This window comes from Zingiber officinale, chromosome 9A, assembly GCF_018446385.1.
Source record: "Zingiber officinale cultivar Zhangliang chromosome 9A, Zo_v1.1, whole genome shotgun sequence".
NCBI lineage: Eukaryota > Viridiplantae > Streptophyta > Magnoliopsida > Zingiberales > Zingiberaceae > Zingiber > Zingiber officinale.
In genome coordinates this window covers 131,561,920-131,577,207 of record NC_056002.1, presented here as the reverse complement: position 1 = coordinate 131,577,207, position 15,288 = coordinate 131,561,920, and the positions used below count along the sequence as shown (strand labels likewise).

Here is a 15,288-nt window from a genome sequence, read left to right as displayed (position 1 = left end):
TGTAATTGGCTCACCATCTCCCCCTCCTACATTTTTATATTATACAATTTATTTAGAATCAAATCTCTTTTACTTACCTTAGTATCGGAGGTTCCTTCATGCAATTCTCTTTGGAGCTTGTAAATGAGCCAACTCGGTTCAATTCTTCTTTGGTTAGTCCACATGATAGAGCTCGAGTCACCTTCGCATCAGCCTTGATCTTTTTCATCAAGTGTGTGTCCTAGTTTTTGCATGACACAAGTGCTCCGGTGGCATCGACGGGTAGGGAGAGGCCCATTTGGATGATGATCCACATTTCTACATTGGTCTTCAGATAGTACTTCATTCTGCCCTTCCAATAGCCAAATTTTTTTGCCGGAGAATAGTGGTGGGCGAGTAGTGTTGTAGCATCCTTGGTGGGCCATTTAGAAAAAGGACTCTTGCAAAGATAAAAAATGATGAAACTTGTTCCAAGACTTAGTCTTGGATTAGTAGTGCAGTAGGAAAATAAGGAAATAAATTGACTCAAATGGTGTTGCACCAATTTTGAAAAAAAAAATCGACGAATCAACAAATTTGTCAGGAGAGCTTATTAGACCAATCCTGACTTATAGAAAAAATTTGAAAACGAAAAAAGGTGTAAGAATTTATTTTTAAAAAAACATATGAAAAAGTGACGAAAAATGCTCGAATGATAGTTGTACTGATTTAGAGCGACCCTGCTCTAATACCAATTATAGGATCGATGCATGCTAGAAGGGGGGAAGAATAACACTCATGGATTTCACGTTCGTGTTTCACAAATCACAGAGTAAGACGCAGCAGAAAGTAAAGAACATAGAACAAGGACACGAAGGATTTTACTTGGTTCGGAGCCTGTGTCGACTCCTACTCCAAGGCCCGCGATTGTTGATCGCTTTCGTTGGGTAACCACTATAGTACCAGAAAATATTCATAAGTATTAATTACAAAGAAAAAACTTACAAGTATTGCACGAAATGAAACTAGTTATCGACGACTTGGAGAAATCGATCTTCTGGCTTGATCGTCATCAGAGCAGTGTTTAGATGTTTCTAGAGTGTGTGCAAGAGCTCAATTTGTTCTAAAAAGAAATTATGCTGAAGTACTGGGTCGAGACCTCCTTTTATAGCCAACCTAGACCTGATCCAGATCCACTGATCTGGGGATCAGGTTTGACTCGGCGTTGATCGGTCAACTGATCCAGTTGTTCGATCGATTGAACCTGCTGAATTCGCCCGGCTTTCTGTCCAGATGTTGCCTCTTTGGATGAGTCTTCATTCGGTCAATCGATCCCACCGTTCGGTCGATTGATTCCGCTTTCCTTGCTAGCTTATCTGGTCCGATCAACCCGGTCTAATTGAGTCAGCGCCTATCCACCATTAGATCGACTGAACCCCAGGTTCGGTCGACTGATCCCTTGGTTGAACTTTAGCCGCAAGCTGATTTGATCTCCGGGGTTCGGTCGACCGATTCGTTCATTCGGTCGATTGATCAAGGTCGTAAACTTCAACCTGTAAAATGTTAGTTTTCTGCAAAACAGAGTTAGAGAAATATGTAAATAGTATAAATTACAACTTTGATAGTCTTTGGACTATCCGATTTTGACTTTCGAATTTCACGAAAACTCTAGGTCGAACCGACGCCTACTGTTCCTCTTCGAGGGACGCATCCTCACGTACTCATCTCAGGAGAAATTACCTTTTGCCAGATCAGCCCTCCAGACCGTCTGGACTTTTACTCAGCGTATGAGACTTCGGTACTTCATGCTGAATGTCCGCTCCACAACCCGTCCAAACTTTCACCTGGTCCGCGACTCCCAGGATTTTCACCTAGAGTCCTCGATTCTAGGATTTCACCTAAAGTCCTCAACCCGCCAAGACTTTGTCCAGTCTCCCGAACCAGGACTTCGTTGCCTAATCGCAACTAGAACTTTCCATAACCTAGGGTTACCACCCCTAGGACCTAGGGTTACCTCCCCTAGGGGTTTCCACCTGCCTAGAATCCACTAGGACTTTTACCTAAGAACACTTAGGACTTTCCTACAAGCTCATTCACACTTATTAAACCATAAGTAACCTTAACTTTAAACCCTTAGCCATTATCAAAATACAGGTTTAATCATCCGGTACTCCCTGCACCAACAAACAATGTCTCTAACTTTGGGAATGCCTTTCAACATGTGTTACCATCACCAACACAAAATTCATGGTCGATATGTTGCACACTATACAATTCTTCGATATGGACAGTTTTGAGAGAAGGCAGTCGACCTAATGGTGGAAGGAATTTGCATCTCCTGCATCCTGAAAGAAACACTTGCACTAGTTTATCGAATGATTGATCACCCATCCACTACACAAAGCTCAGACCACGGTAGTAATCTATATGAAGTCTTTTGAGATTGCTATGCGATCAGAGGCGCTCTAGCAGCTGCTCTTCCATTATTTCCCCTTGCTCATGATCATCCTCTTCACCATCTTTAGAATTGTCATAGTCTTCCTCTTCATCTTCCAAATTGACATCATGATATTCAAGCCCATCAGACCCCCAGCCCAATGCCAAAGTATAGAGATGAAGTTTCGTCTTCAAAGGGGGTTCCAAGAGTAAACACTCCTCCTTCGATAGGTATCGTAACAATCAATGGATGGAAGCCCCCTAAGTTGCACTAGGCCATGCAATTCCCCTATTCCACAATACTCGCCACTCCTGGTCACAAAGAACTTCAAGAGTGTTTGCAAGTTGGTAAGATTTCTGATTCCCGACGGAAGATAGACATGGCTAGAATACAAGAAGAGATGTCGAAGATTCACCAAATTCCCGATCGGTCTAGGAACTCCACAGTAATATGTTTCAGATAGATTCAGAGTTTGCAAATTGTAGAGGTTGTATATGGATTCCGAGAGCCTCTTGACTCTGATTCCTCGGATCGAAAAACTTTGAAGCAACTTGAGGCTTTCAATTGATTTAGGCAACTCAGTTATGTTGGTGTAGCCCAAATCTAGTGCTTGCAAGCATTTCAATTTCTAAAAAAGATCGTCAAGGATCCCTGAGATATTGGCCTGAATCCTCGACACTCCTCTGATAAAAAGTGTCCTAAGAAGTTACAGTTCCTGAAACTTTTTGATATCTATGGCCCTCTCACTGTGCTTAAGGTTAACTGTCAAGTGCCGAACCTTGTTCTTTGATTTCTTCAAGTCGAACATTGTGTTTGTCACGCAGAGGTATTCATCCTGAGCAACATATTTTGCTAGATCATGAACAAGATCATGCATCACATAACTTGCATCTTCCTCCACCAAGGTACTACTGAAATCTTCGTTGTAAACATTAGTAACATCCTCCTCATCATCGGAATCGGAATAAAAAACATAAAGATTTAGCATTGATCCAATTCTTTCAAGTGTTCATATCCTACCTCCTCAACTTGCTTGCCCCTAGCAAGTTGTAGAGGGCCATGTGACATCCACAACGGGACTATTACTCGCCGATGAAGAACGATATATTTCAGAAACAAGGACAAGTAGGGGAAACATCTTTTTAGCTCCATAGGCATGCTATCATAAGCTATCTTCAGTGCTGACAAAACCCCAGCTTGGCCTTTTTCCAACTCCCAAATTTCACTTTCTAAGATGTCAATCAACCTTTCTTCATCCTCTTCATTTCTGAGAGCACCTCTGAGCACCTTGACAGCCAGCGGCAACCCCTTGCTCTTCTCCGCCATGCACCAACCGATGTTCACGAGATCTTGGCATGCATTGAGATCTCATCGGGTGAAAGCAATTTGCTTGAACAACAACCAGCACATGTCAAAAGGCAAGCTCTCCAAGATCAAAGGATCAGTTGTTTGCATAATTCTAGCAACTGAGTCTAGTCTCGTGGTCACTATGACTTTGCCGACTTTAGCACTCATCAAGGGCCTCTTCAACGGATTCCATAGCTTGAGTTCCTCATTCCAAACATCATCCAGGACTAGCAATCTGTTGCAAACCAAATAATCTGTAGCCGGAGATTTACAGGAAATTAGCTGAATCTAAATACTCGAATTAAATTCAACTCACAGTTAAGATGACCTGAGCAGATAATCTCAGGCTGCCAGCAGGGGCTGGTTTTCTGACCTCAGAGTCTGAGCAATCAAAGCGTCCAAGCAGACTGAAGGATAGACCGGCAGAGCGGGAGACCGGTCGGGTAGATCAAAAGGGCGAGTGGTCGACCCAGCAGATGAAGAGTCCAACCGAGCGGACAAACAGAGCAGTGGACCGAGACCTGCGATCGACGTAATTTTCTTGAAACAGATTCGTCCCACCTACAGCTGTGCTTCGAGGTTTTCTCGGATCGTCTATTTCCCAGGATACAACGGCAAAACCACGAACGCAACCAAGCACTGATTGTTCGTGGCGAACTGAGAATGCACTTGAGTGCTATCACAAGTAGTTTAGTCGAGCGGATGCATGACTGAGAGAAAAGAATTGGGGAACGAAGGTGGAGGAATTCTCTTGCTTTTGCTTCGCTTTCGCTTTTTCTTCGCTTTGCTCAAGATCCAGCCTCCTTATATAGGATCTCTCATCTTGCCTGCAATAAATGATCAAATTATGATCATTTAATGCTAAGTTTAATTTCTTCATTAATGGGTTTAATGTCTTCATTAATGTCGAGATGTTACAGAATCATTATTAATGAGATTAATGTCACCATTAATACTAAGACGTTACAAAATCACCATTAATGAGTTTAATACCGCCATTAATGTCGAGACGTTACGGAATCAGTATTAATTTCACATTAATGCTTCCATTACACCCTTGAGCAAGATTCAAGTGGCAATATGTTGGTTCATTTTTTTGGATAAATTTTACCTCAACTGGTCCGGCATTCGACATGCGCAAGTCGTGCTCGCGCACGAGTCAACCTTGGTTCAGTACAATCCGGGCCCTGGATTTGCACCCACCCCTGCGCACTCACGCGTGAGAGAGTCTCTCCCCATGCATATATTTACAATGCATGTGTCATAATTTAAACCAACAATAAAGCCAAGAAACTTCTAATGTGGGACTAAACTCATGCACAATAGAGTCTCTTCATCTCCACCTCTTTATTCCATTCACATTTCCAACAACCCCCCCCACATGAATGGAAAACAGGGTATGTGATAGCATTCAACAGTTGAGTCAAGTATAGGATAGGTAGGTTTTACCCTTTGAACCTTCCCGTGTGAAGATCTGGTTGCTTACTGGCTGATAGTAGACATGATGTCCTTGAACTATACTGTCGTCTGTGTAAGCAGTGATAAATCTCACCCAAGACTCTCCCTGATACAACTCAGTTCTCATGAGTGTGTTCGTTCTTGGCCATGAACATGCCTGGTTCTGTGAGAAACTCTAAGAATTGTGCCTCTAATTCTCTTTGAAGCGGCCCCACTTCTTTCTCACATAGGTGATCGCTCAAGAGTTACCATCTACTCATTATGATCATTAAAAGCCCATCGGCTTATCCTGGTCTAGTCACTATTTCATTGGGCTCCCCCCCCCCCCCCCCACAGTGTGTCTAGTCTGTGCAGATTAGTTGTCCCTTTGAACCTAGTTCTTGGGATCTCCAGTCAGCATAGGTTGGGTGTCCTCTGCACTGATCGCTGACAACGACATCAAGCCTATTCCTCTTGATGAGCTTGCAATTAACTCTCGATTTAACCCTTTGGTTAGCGGATCCGCTAAGTTATCCTTTGACTTCACATAGTCAATAGTGATAATTCTAGTTGAGAGTAGTCGTCTAATGGTATTATGTCTACGACGTATATGTCTAGACTTACCATTATACAGATGGCTCTGTGCCCGACCGATTGCTGATTGACTATCGCAATGTATGCAAATCGCCGGCACAGGTTTCGGCCATAGAGGAATATCTTCTAAGAATTGTCGTAGCCATTCAGCCTCTTCACCGCACTTGTCAAGAGTTACAAACTCAGATTCCATCGTGGATCTGGTTATTACGGTTTGCTTAAAAGATTTCCAGGAAATGGCTGCACCTGCTAGAGTGAAGACATATCCACTCGTAGACTTAGAGTCTTTTAAGTCAGATATCCAACTTGCTGTTGGATCGAGAAGCGCTAGAGGGGGGTGAATAGCGCTCGTGGCTATTTCGTTCGATTATCGAAAAACTATCGGAGTAAAAACGTGCAGCGGAATAAGCAGAAATCAAATAAAGAGACAACACAAAGAGACAGGTCGATTTTACTTCGTTCGGAGCCTAAGTCGACTCCTACTCGAAGGCCCGCGATCCTTGATCGCTTCCGGTGGGCAACAACTATAAGCTCGTTAAAAGATTACAGTTATGAATACAAATAAAAGCTATCAAAAATTATACCGACAACAAGAAATGCTAATTCTGAAGCTTCGGGTCGTCGGGTACTTGTAGTAGCACTTTGGAGCATTTTTTAGAGCAGCGTGTTGATGAAAGATCACTTAGAATTCGTTGTATTTTGAAGCTGCACCGCAACCCTCCTTTTATATGCGGTTCCGGGCGCCTGGATCCCTTCCGGGCGCCTGGAGTGTGACGTGCCCAACCAACCAGGATGCTCCACGTGGCGAAGTCGCGCAGGGGATAGAATTTGGTCCCGGGCGCCCGGACCTGTTGCGGGCGCCCGGATCCATCCCGGGCGCCCGGACAGCCTTTTTCCAGCAGGTTCCTCACCTGCAAACAAAGGTTAGTCTGAGCAAAATACCCTGCAAGACAATGTTAGAATATGATAAAACACAGTCAGTAATAATTGACAGTCTTCGGACTGTCCGAGTCTGACTTTGGATTTCCTCCCGGAAACCCTAGGTCGACCCGACGCCTACTGTTCCCTCTGCGGGGAACGCGTCCTCACCTACTCCACTCAGGAGATTACCTGTTGCCATTCGATCCTCCAGATCGACTGGACTTTTGCTCAGCACTCGATGCTTCCGGACTTTCTGCTGGACATCTGCTTCCTCGGCTAGTCCAGTCTTTCACCTGGTTCGCGACACCAGGACTTTTCACCTAGGGTTACCACCCCCTAGGACTTTTGCCTGAAGCTATCGACCTGCTAAGACTTTCTGCATAGGGTTACCACCCCCTATGACCTAGGGTTACCGCCCCCTAGGGTTTTCCCTTTGCCTAACCGCAGCTAGGACTTTCCTGAAATCCTCAAGTAGACTTGTTAGACTAAAAAGCATCTTAACTTTGAATTCTTTGCCGTTATCAAAACACAAGTTCGATCGTCGGATGCTTCCCGCACCAACAATCTCCCCCTTTTTGATTATAGCAACACAAATTCGAAGTTAAGTAAACAAGCGAATAGATAGTCATTTTAAACACAGGCAAAATTTGCCAAGTATAGATGAACAAGGTAAAGTATAGATGAACATGGTAACTAAAGTAAAATTTGCCAAGTATAGATAAACAAGGTAAAGTATAGATGAACAAGGTAACTAAAGTAAATTTTGCCCTGTATACTCCCCCTTAACTTTGGCTCCCCCTTAACTTTTGCTCCCCCTTAACTTTTAACTTGAATTTTATGTTTACATTTTTGCTATTCTCCCCCTTTGCCATAACTCAAAAAATGGGCAATGTATAAAGAGTTGTGCATGATTAAAGTTAGCAATGTTCAACAGAGTTTGGAAGTTAAGGTCAATTGGAATTTAAGTTTTTTGGACAAGATTATTCATTTAAGTTCAGTTGGTCCTTGAGTCCAAGCACAAGTCATGTTTATATATTAGGTATCAGAGCCATAGAGAACAAAACATTCTTGAAAAAAGAAGTTGAGTATCTTTTGCCAACTGTCTAACCTTTAGTTACTTGCTGATTGTCTATAGGACAATAGCTTTTACTAGGTTAGTCAAGTTAAGTTATTTAGGTCCAGATAGACTTGACTAGAGCTGGAGAACTTTAACTTGATTAATGTTTATTGCGTATTTAACGCCCGGACTCATATTGATGCACAGATATAAGCATTCTTGAGTCCAGGCTATACCCTATGCATCTCACGCCATTCTATGTTTTTCAATCACAATCAAAGTAAACCTAGGTGTTTTGTGAGATGCTCTGGTTTAATTCTAGGGGAACATGATATCTAGGGGGGAAATCTTAGAGTAAACCCAACTTTTGAAAGTCTAGTAAAATTGGAGTTTTGAAAATTGTTTTTCCTAGAAGTTATATAAAAAAAAAATGTGACTAAAGGCTAATTTATTAGATTAAGGTATAGTCAATCAAGCCTGAAAAGAAAACTGTCTATTAGACTAAAAAGTCGACATAGATAAAAGAGTCATAATAGAGCTGCTACAAGCTGTACTAGAGTCATAATAGAGCAACAGTAGGAGCTACTGAGATGATGAGGGAGGTGGTCCGGAACCCAGTGACCGGAGTAGTGTCAGGATCTCAGTGTGACGAGCCCGGTCGTCCTCTCGTAGATCTCGGCGTAAGTCGGAGAGCTCCTGTCGTACGTCTCGTCGTAAGTCGGAGACCTCCTGTCGGACCTCTCGTCGAAGATCGGAGACCTCTCGTCGCATGGACTGATGAAACTCGGAGTTCTCGTGCTGGAGACTCGACATAGCCCTCTCTAGTCCGGAAACTCGATCAGCGAGAGTGCGGGGAGCTGGGTGTGGTGCTCGAGGTGGTGGTGGGGCAGGAGCAGCCTCCTCAGGAAATAGTGCCAACATGAACTCATCATGCTCTGCCTCCTCCGCCTGCTGGTGCTGTGCCCCCCTACGCCAGGACATGGTACCCTCATCGTCTATATGGATATTTGCTAGGGAAAAGTTCCTAGCTCCTATGATGTCAAACTCGGTCATGTAGCGGATATCACCTCTGGTGACATCAATGTGTAATGAGGACATGTAAGCTGTCAGAATATGACAATAAGGCATATGTACTCGTCTGCTGGTCACATATCCAGCTGCATAAATAATAGTTGAAAAGATGTGAAGACTGATGTCTATATCTAACCTCTGACACAGGGCATAGAGCAGGAAGGAGTGAAATGGACGCATCACTGCAATGTCGTGAGTGGTTAGCGGTAGAATACAAAGTACTAGAACCCTGTAGAGGGCGTAGTCCTGAATTCTAAGGTTAAGTGACCTAAACTGGGTCTCAGTGGGATCCCGCTGGTCCTCAAAGAAGGACGAATAGATCGTATCGAGGGTAATATGTGAGTAGGGATCTCCAAAAGGTAGCTCCCTAGGAGGATAGCATAAAAAGATGCAGGATGACTCTCGTAACCCTAGAAACTCACGAATGGTGGTGGGAGATAATGTGATATTCGTGCCAGCTGCCCTAGTGGTATAGGAGTAGTCGTCTACTTTCACTAGGTTGTTGTAAAATTCGGCACATAAACTTATGTTTACTGCGCTGGTGCACTCAACTAGGTTTCGCAGCCTATAGTGGTTTATAGTCTCGGAGACTGGAATACAAGAGCGTAAAAAGAACGATCTGTCTATACATTTGGTTCTGATGGCCATGTAATTTGTTGACATAAACTTAATCCTAAGTTCGTCGGTGGGAAACCTAGGGTCAATGCTAGGGGTAGAGGGCCCAACACCAGACTTAGTACGCTTCCTAAATTTCAAACTAATATTATACTGAGAAATAAACAAGCATTATAAGAAATAAAGTTTAGGAGGGGTTAGACATTTTACCGAGGAGCCATTGATAGAAATTTTAGAACTGACGACCTCGGTTGAGTCATGACTCCGTATTAACCCCGAAAAATTTAAATTTTGAAAGTCTTCGCAGGTAAGCCAAGAAGCTTTAAGGAAAACTTGGGTGCAAGGGTAGGGGACGCCTCCTGCCCCCTATATATAAGGGAGTCCGGGCGCCCGGACGTGTTCCGGGCGCCTGGGGTCGTGTGAGGCGGGGCGCCCGGGATCGCTGCGGGCGCCCGGGGTCTGAATACCGGGGGCGCCCGCCCCCGATTTTTGACCTTGGTATTTATATAATTATTATTTTTCTTATTAATGTTTTAATTAACTTAAAGATGCTTAAGTAAACTTGATTCTTAAACATGTTTAATTAAGAATTAATTCAAATTTTGAAATTAATTTTTGAAAGGATTTTTACATAATTTTGAAATTAATTTTGAAAAGATTTTTAAATCATTTTGAAATTAACTTTGAAAGGATTTTTAAATAATTTTAAAAAGATTTTTAAATAATTTTGAAATTAACTTTGAAAGGATTTAAATAACTTTGAAAGGGTTTTTTAAATAATTTTGAAATTAATTTTGAAAAGATTTTTAAATAATTTTGAAATTAACTTTGAAAATATTTTTAAATAATTTTGAAATTAACTTTGAAAGGATTTAAATAATTAACTTTGAAAGGATTTAAATAACTTTGAAATTAACTTTGAAAGGATTTAAATAATTTTGAAATTAACTTTGAAAGGATTTTGAAATTAACTTTGAAAAGATTTTTAAATCATTTTGAAATTAACTTTGAAAAGGTTTTAAACAATTTTGAAATTAACTTTGAAAGGATTTAAATAATTTTGAAATTAACTTTGAAATAATTTTAGTCATCTTACCCGATCTAAATTGTCAATCAGGGAATCCTATAATTGATGTGAGATGATTTATTGTTGAATTCAAGGGTCTGGTTTAACTTTGTTTTAGATTCAGGTTTAGCTTTGGGTTCAACAAGTAAGCATTCTTTGGATAAACTTCTGGGCTATGGTGAGTCACAAGGAGCTCATTAAAGTAACCATGCCTTCGAGGTTTCCCAAATAGTCCTACGCACTGAACTTAGTACAAAACCTTGGTCTAACTAGTTAGGATCCATTTAAGGATAGCTTCGGTCAGTTCCACTTGGCCAAATACACCAGGTTGAAGCCATATCTTCCTAGACATGCGATGCCCAAGCTTCCCTAACGTACTATCATCCAAAAATTTCACCAGTACTGTGGTTCAAGTTAAACTTATCCCGATTTAATCTAAGCTTAATTACCCTGCCGGGTAATCTATTCTTGTTTTACCCATTTTGGATAGATTAGGTTCAGTTACCCTATCGGGTAGTTCAGTTGGAGGTGCCAGCTAGTGATCCTGTCCGAACCAGGAGTCAACGAACGCTGGGGATGTGGCGCTCCCTGCTGGACCCTCGAGCGCTCCGGCGAACCTGCAACAAAACCGAGCAGGGAGGGGTGTCCCGGCGACGGCCCTCCGACGCTCAAATCAGGCGGGGAATAACAAAAAGATGGCCTCAAGATGAAGACTTGCATACCTCCGGTGAAGAAATGGAGACCTTATATAAACCTCTCGAAGAAGCCTGGGCGCGCCAATCAAAGCAACCACCTGCTTTTGACCATACCCAGGTATGGGTCTGTCAGAAGGGCCATGCCCAGATATGGATCTGTCAGGAAGACGTCCAAGAGGCCATACTGCTACTGTATCAACCTTTCCATGATGTGACGGCAAGATCCTCCATCGTGCGATCTTGTGTACGGCCTAATCATCAGACATGCTTCTGCTGATATCCCATATCCCGAGCCGAGCGCCTAGGCCGCTCGGCCACCTTTGTACCCTCGCCCTTATCTTGGCCGAACGGACAACCCGCTCGGCCCTTCGGTCCCAGCCGAGCGGACTCCCGCTCGGGCCTTCGATCCTCCTGCCTTGGCGTCGGAAACCCAAGCCCATGGATGGGTTATCTCTAGCTCCGCTCGGACCATTACCCGCTTGGCCAGCCCTCTATCCGTCCTTAGGCTGGGACCCTTCAGAAGGTGGGCCCCCCATTCTTACCGCCGGATCACTTGCCTCTCTCTCAAGTCTAGTCGAAGGAGGCAGTGAGTCCGACTGACTGGACTATGTGTCCGAACGGAGCGGTCGTCGCCTTACCGTCGCTTATAATATCCCTTGAGCCGTTCGGCCCTTACGCCACATTCAGCCGCTCGGCTCTTTGTTTTGGATGTCTTGGCATTCAACGTGGATGTTCGCTTGTCTAAATCTTCTCGAACATCGCGCAAATCCTTTTCATTAAGTCGAAGCATGTGCGGTATGGGCGCATTAATTGCGCCTGGTGACAGAGCGCCACGTGGCTCCTCTTGCGTGGCGGTGATGATCCGTACGATGGGACGCCGATTGCTTTGAAATGGACGGTTAGATGATGAACTTGTCTCCCGTGACCTGCATCTGACGGCGGAGGCCGACCGACCTCAGCCGTATAAAGCCTCCGTCTCCTTCCTTCGCCGCATATTCGCTTGTGCGTTGCCTTCTGCTCCTTCCTCTGCCGTGACCTCCGACGATCCAGTTCTTGTTTTTCGGCGGCTACCATCTCACCGGTGATCCTTTCCGTCCGTTTCCTTCTCAGTGAGTCTCCTCCCTTCGTTTACAAGGTCTTCCCAACTTGTTTTGCCTCTTTTGCTCCCATTCCTTCGATTCCTCGCTATCTTTTTTCTTCTTCGAGATGGCAAGCTCCTCCGAACCCACTGTTGGTGTTCATGGCCCTTGGTATCTGACCATGGAAAGTCGGTTTGATGAGGAGGGTGCTCGGTGCCTTGTTCGGACGTATGGGATTCCCGATAACTATGAAATAGTTGTAGCCGACCCGACTGACCGGCCCCATGACCCCCCGATCGGTACCATTTGTTTTTTTCTAGACCAATTCCAGGGCGGCCTTAGATTTCCTACCCATCCCTTTATTTTAGAGGTTTGTAACTATTTTTGCATCCCGCTCAGCCAACTTGTGCCGAATTCCTTTAGGCTGCTGGGCGGGGTGGTCGTCCTCTTTAAGCTGCACAGTATCCCTCTTGACCCCAAAATATTCCACTTCTTTTTCTACCCTAAACAATCCGAGCCGGGCACTTTTATCTTCCAAAGTAGAATAGGCTTTAGATTTTTTGATAATATGCCGACCTCCAACAAACACTGGAAGGAGTTTTTCTTCTATATCCGACTTCCCGAGCGGCCAACATTCCGAACCAAATGGCAGACCGCTGTGCCGAGCTCGGCAAGTTCAGAAGCAACCCAGCCTATCTTCATGCGGCGAACTGGTTATCCGGTCAGCGATACAAGATCGACCAGTTGCTTCTCAAGGGGGTGTTGTATATTTTCGGATTGTCTCCCGTTCGGGCAAATCTCCCCTTCCGCATGAGTAAGGATTCTTTACTCTCTTAGTCTTTTTTGTCTAATTGATTTTAATTTCTTTTACTGCAGCTGAAGTCATGTGGCGCTCCAAGGCTACCGCTCATTTGAAATTAAAGTCCGTGGAAATTGAAGCGGCCACCAAAAAAGAGCTCGCCGAGCGGGGTCTCATCCCCAGCCGCCCGGCAGATACAGGAGAGGGGGTTGCCGCCGTCGCACGGGAGCACGTCGACGGCGCGAGGGACTGACACCAGCAGCCACAGTCGCGCTCGGACCACGCCCCTTCTCCACCTCTCGACGCCGCCGCAGGGCAGACCGGCCGCAGCTCCGTCTCCGCCTTCTCGCTGCTTTCGCCGCCATCACGACACGAGGGAGTCACCACCACAGGGCTGCTCTCCTCCCCGACGCCGCTTACGTCGGTTGGGCGAAACTTCCACCATAGGGGAGTCCTCTCATCAAGCGGCCGCGACTGAAGAAACGCCGTCCGACCATCCGACCATCAAAACTACCCTCCGATTCCCATCGGAGGAATATTTACTGTCCGCCGATCGGCCCTCGAGCCCTGTTCACGAAATAACCTTGACGGGTCCGCTCGCCAAGCTTTTTGAGGACGCGCAGATTCAAGTGGCCCTCATGACGCCCAAGCAGCTCGGCGACAACAACATGCAGCAGGCCACTCAGGTAAATTCATTTTTCTTCCCGCACCATGCTACTGTTTGGTCCCTGATTTCATTATTTCCCTTACAGCGTTGGGCTGAGCAAATCGCCACTAGCCATCGGCTAGCCGAGCTGGAGGAGCTCCTGGAAAAACTCCAAGTGTCGGGAGGTCCGTCTGCTGAGCGAGAGAAACAAGCCTTCGAGGCCGAACAGAAGAAGTCTGCCGACCTGGCTACAAAGGTGGCTCGGCTAGAGGATCAAGTCAAGAAGCGCGAAGCGGATGCCAAACGCGCTACTGCCCGGAAGAAGCGAGCGGTGGCCGATTTGGACAAGATGAAAGTAGATGTCCGTGCGCTAGATCAGCGATCCAAGGATCTGGAGGCCTAGCTGAACGCCGAGCGAGAGGACCGTTCGGCAGAACGCACAAAGGCCGAGGTGGACTTGAAGGCTGTCCAAGATACCTTAGCCGCTTCCCGAGCGGCACTCAAAAAATATAAGGAGGGAGAGCCGAACCGCCTAGCAGCAGCACGCCAAGAATACCTCCGCTCGGAGAGATTCGGCGCAAAATTCGGCGGCAACGTCTCTTCTACTTTCGCCGAAGCGGTCAAGGTCACCATGACGTACTTGAAGAAGGGTGGCCACCTTCCCGAGGGAATGCATATTCCCGCCTCCGACCTGGCGGCCATGATTGATGATATCCCGGACGCCTTCTTTAATTTTGAAGACCCGGAGTGAGGCGAGTTCTTTCAAGTGCTTTCTGTATTTCATCCGCTCAGCGGATGCAAAATTTTTTGTACGTGCCGTTCGGCCTCCTTATGTTCCTTTGCTTGCATTTTTTGTTTGCCCTTCATTGTCTCGTTTTAGTGTGTTGCTGCTTCTTCGTAGAATCAGTTGGACTCCCCTAGCTTCCTACTAAACGACCGATCGAGTTAATCAATTGACTTGTTTCCTCAGAATCGTTTAGCGCTTGGCTATGCTAATTGCCTTCAGTGAATGTGAAGTGTTGGCAAACCGACGGCCATCGGCCTTAATCAGTCTGGTACTTGCGAACGATCATGATCGGCGCGGCTCTCGATCTTTAATGACGGTGCTCGTCGGCACGGTTATTTATTGCCGGTCGGCGCGGCTCACGATGTTTAACGATGGTGCTCGTCGGCGCGGATGTTTATAGCCGGTCGGCGCGGCTCTCGATGTTTAACGACGGTGCTCGTCGGCGCGGTTATTTATAGCCGGTCGGCGCGGCTCTCGATGTTTAACGACGGTGCTCGTCGGCGCGGATGTTTATAGCCGATCGGCGCGGCTCTCGATGTTTAACGACGGTGCTCATCGGCGTGGTTATTTATAGCCGATCGGCGCGGCTCTCGATGTTTAACAACGGTGCTCGTCGGCGCGGATGTTTATAGCCGATCGGCGCGGCTCTCGATGTTTAACGACGGTGCTCGTCGGCGCGGTTATTTATAGCCGGTCGGCGCGGCTCTCGATGTTTAACGACGGTGCTCGTCGGCGCGGTTATTTATAGCCGGTCGGCGCGGCTCTCGATGTTTGACGGT

At 45.6% G+C, this 15,288-nt stretch overlaps 1 protein-coding gene across 1 annotated transcript; it reads right to left on the bottom strand.

The window, feature by feature from the left end:
• Positions 1-3,763: 3,763 nt before the first annotated feature.
• Positions 3,764-13,441, bottom strand: LOC122019594 (disease resistance protein RGA2-like). The gene is made up of 2 exons (XM_042577047.1): positions 13,275-13,441; positions 3,764-3,977 (listed from the first exon to the last, which is right to left on the bottom strand). The coding sequence occupies exons 1-2, from the start codon at positions 13,439-13,441 to the stop codon at positions 3,764-3,766; spliced, it is 381 nt and encodes a 126-aa protein (XP_042432981.1).
• Between the last annotated feature and the right edge of the window lie 1,847 nt (positions 13,442-15,288).

What these genes read in the sequence shown, in the direction of transcription:
- LOC122019594 (XM_042577047.1), bottom strand. Translation starts at nt 13,441, where the DNA reads ATGGCGGCGAAAGCAGCGAGAAGGCGGAGACGGAGCTGCGGCCGGTCT. An exon ending in CGGCGGCAACCCCCTCTCCT is followed by an intron (nt 3,978 to 13,274) that starts GTATCTGCCGGG and finishes GGTTTGCAACAG; the next exon opens with ATTGCTAGTCCTGGATGATG.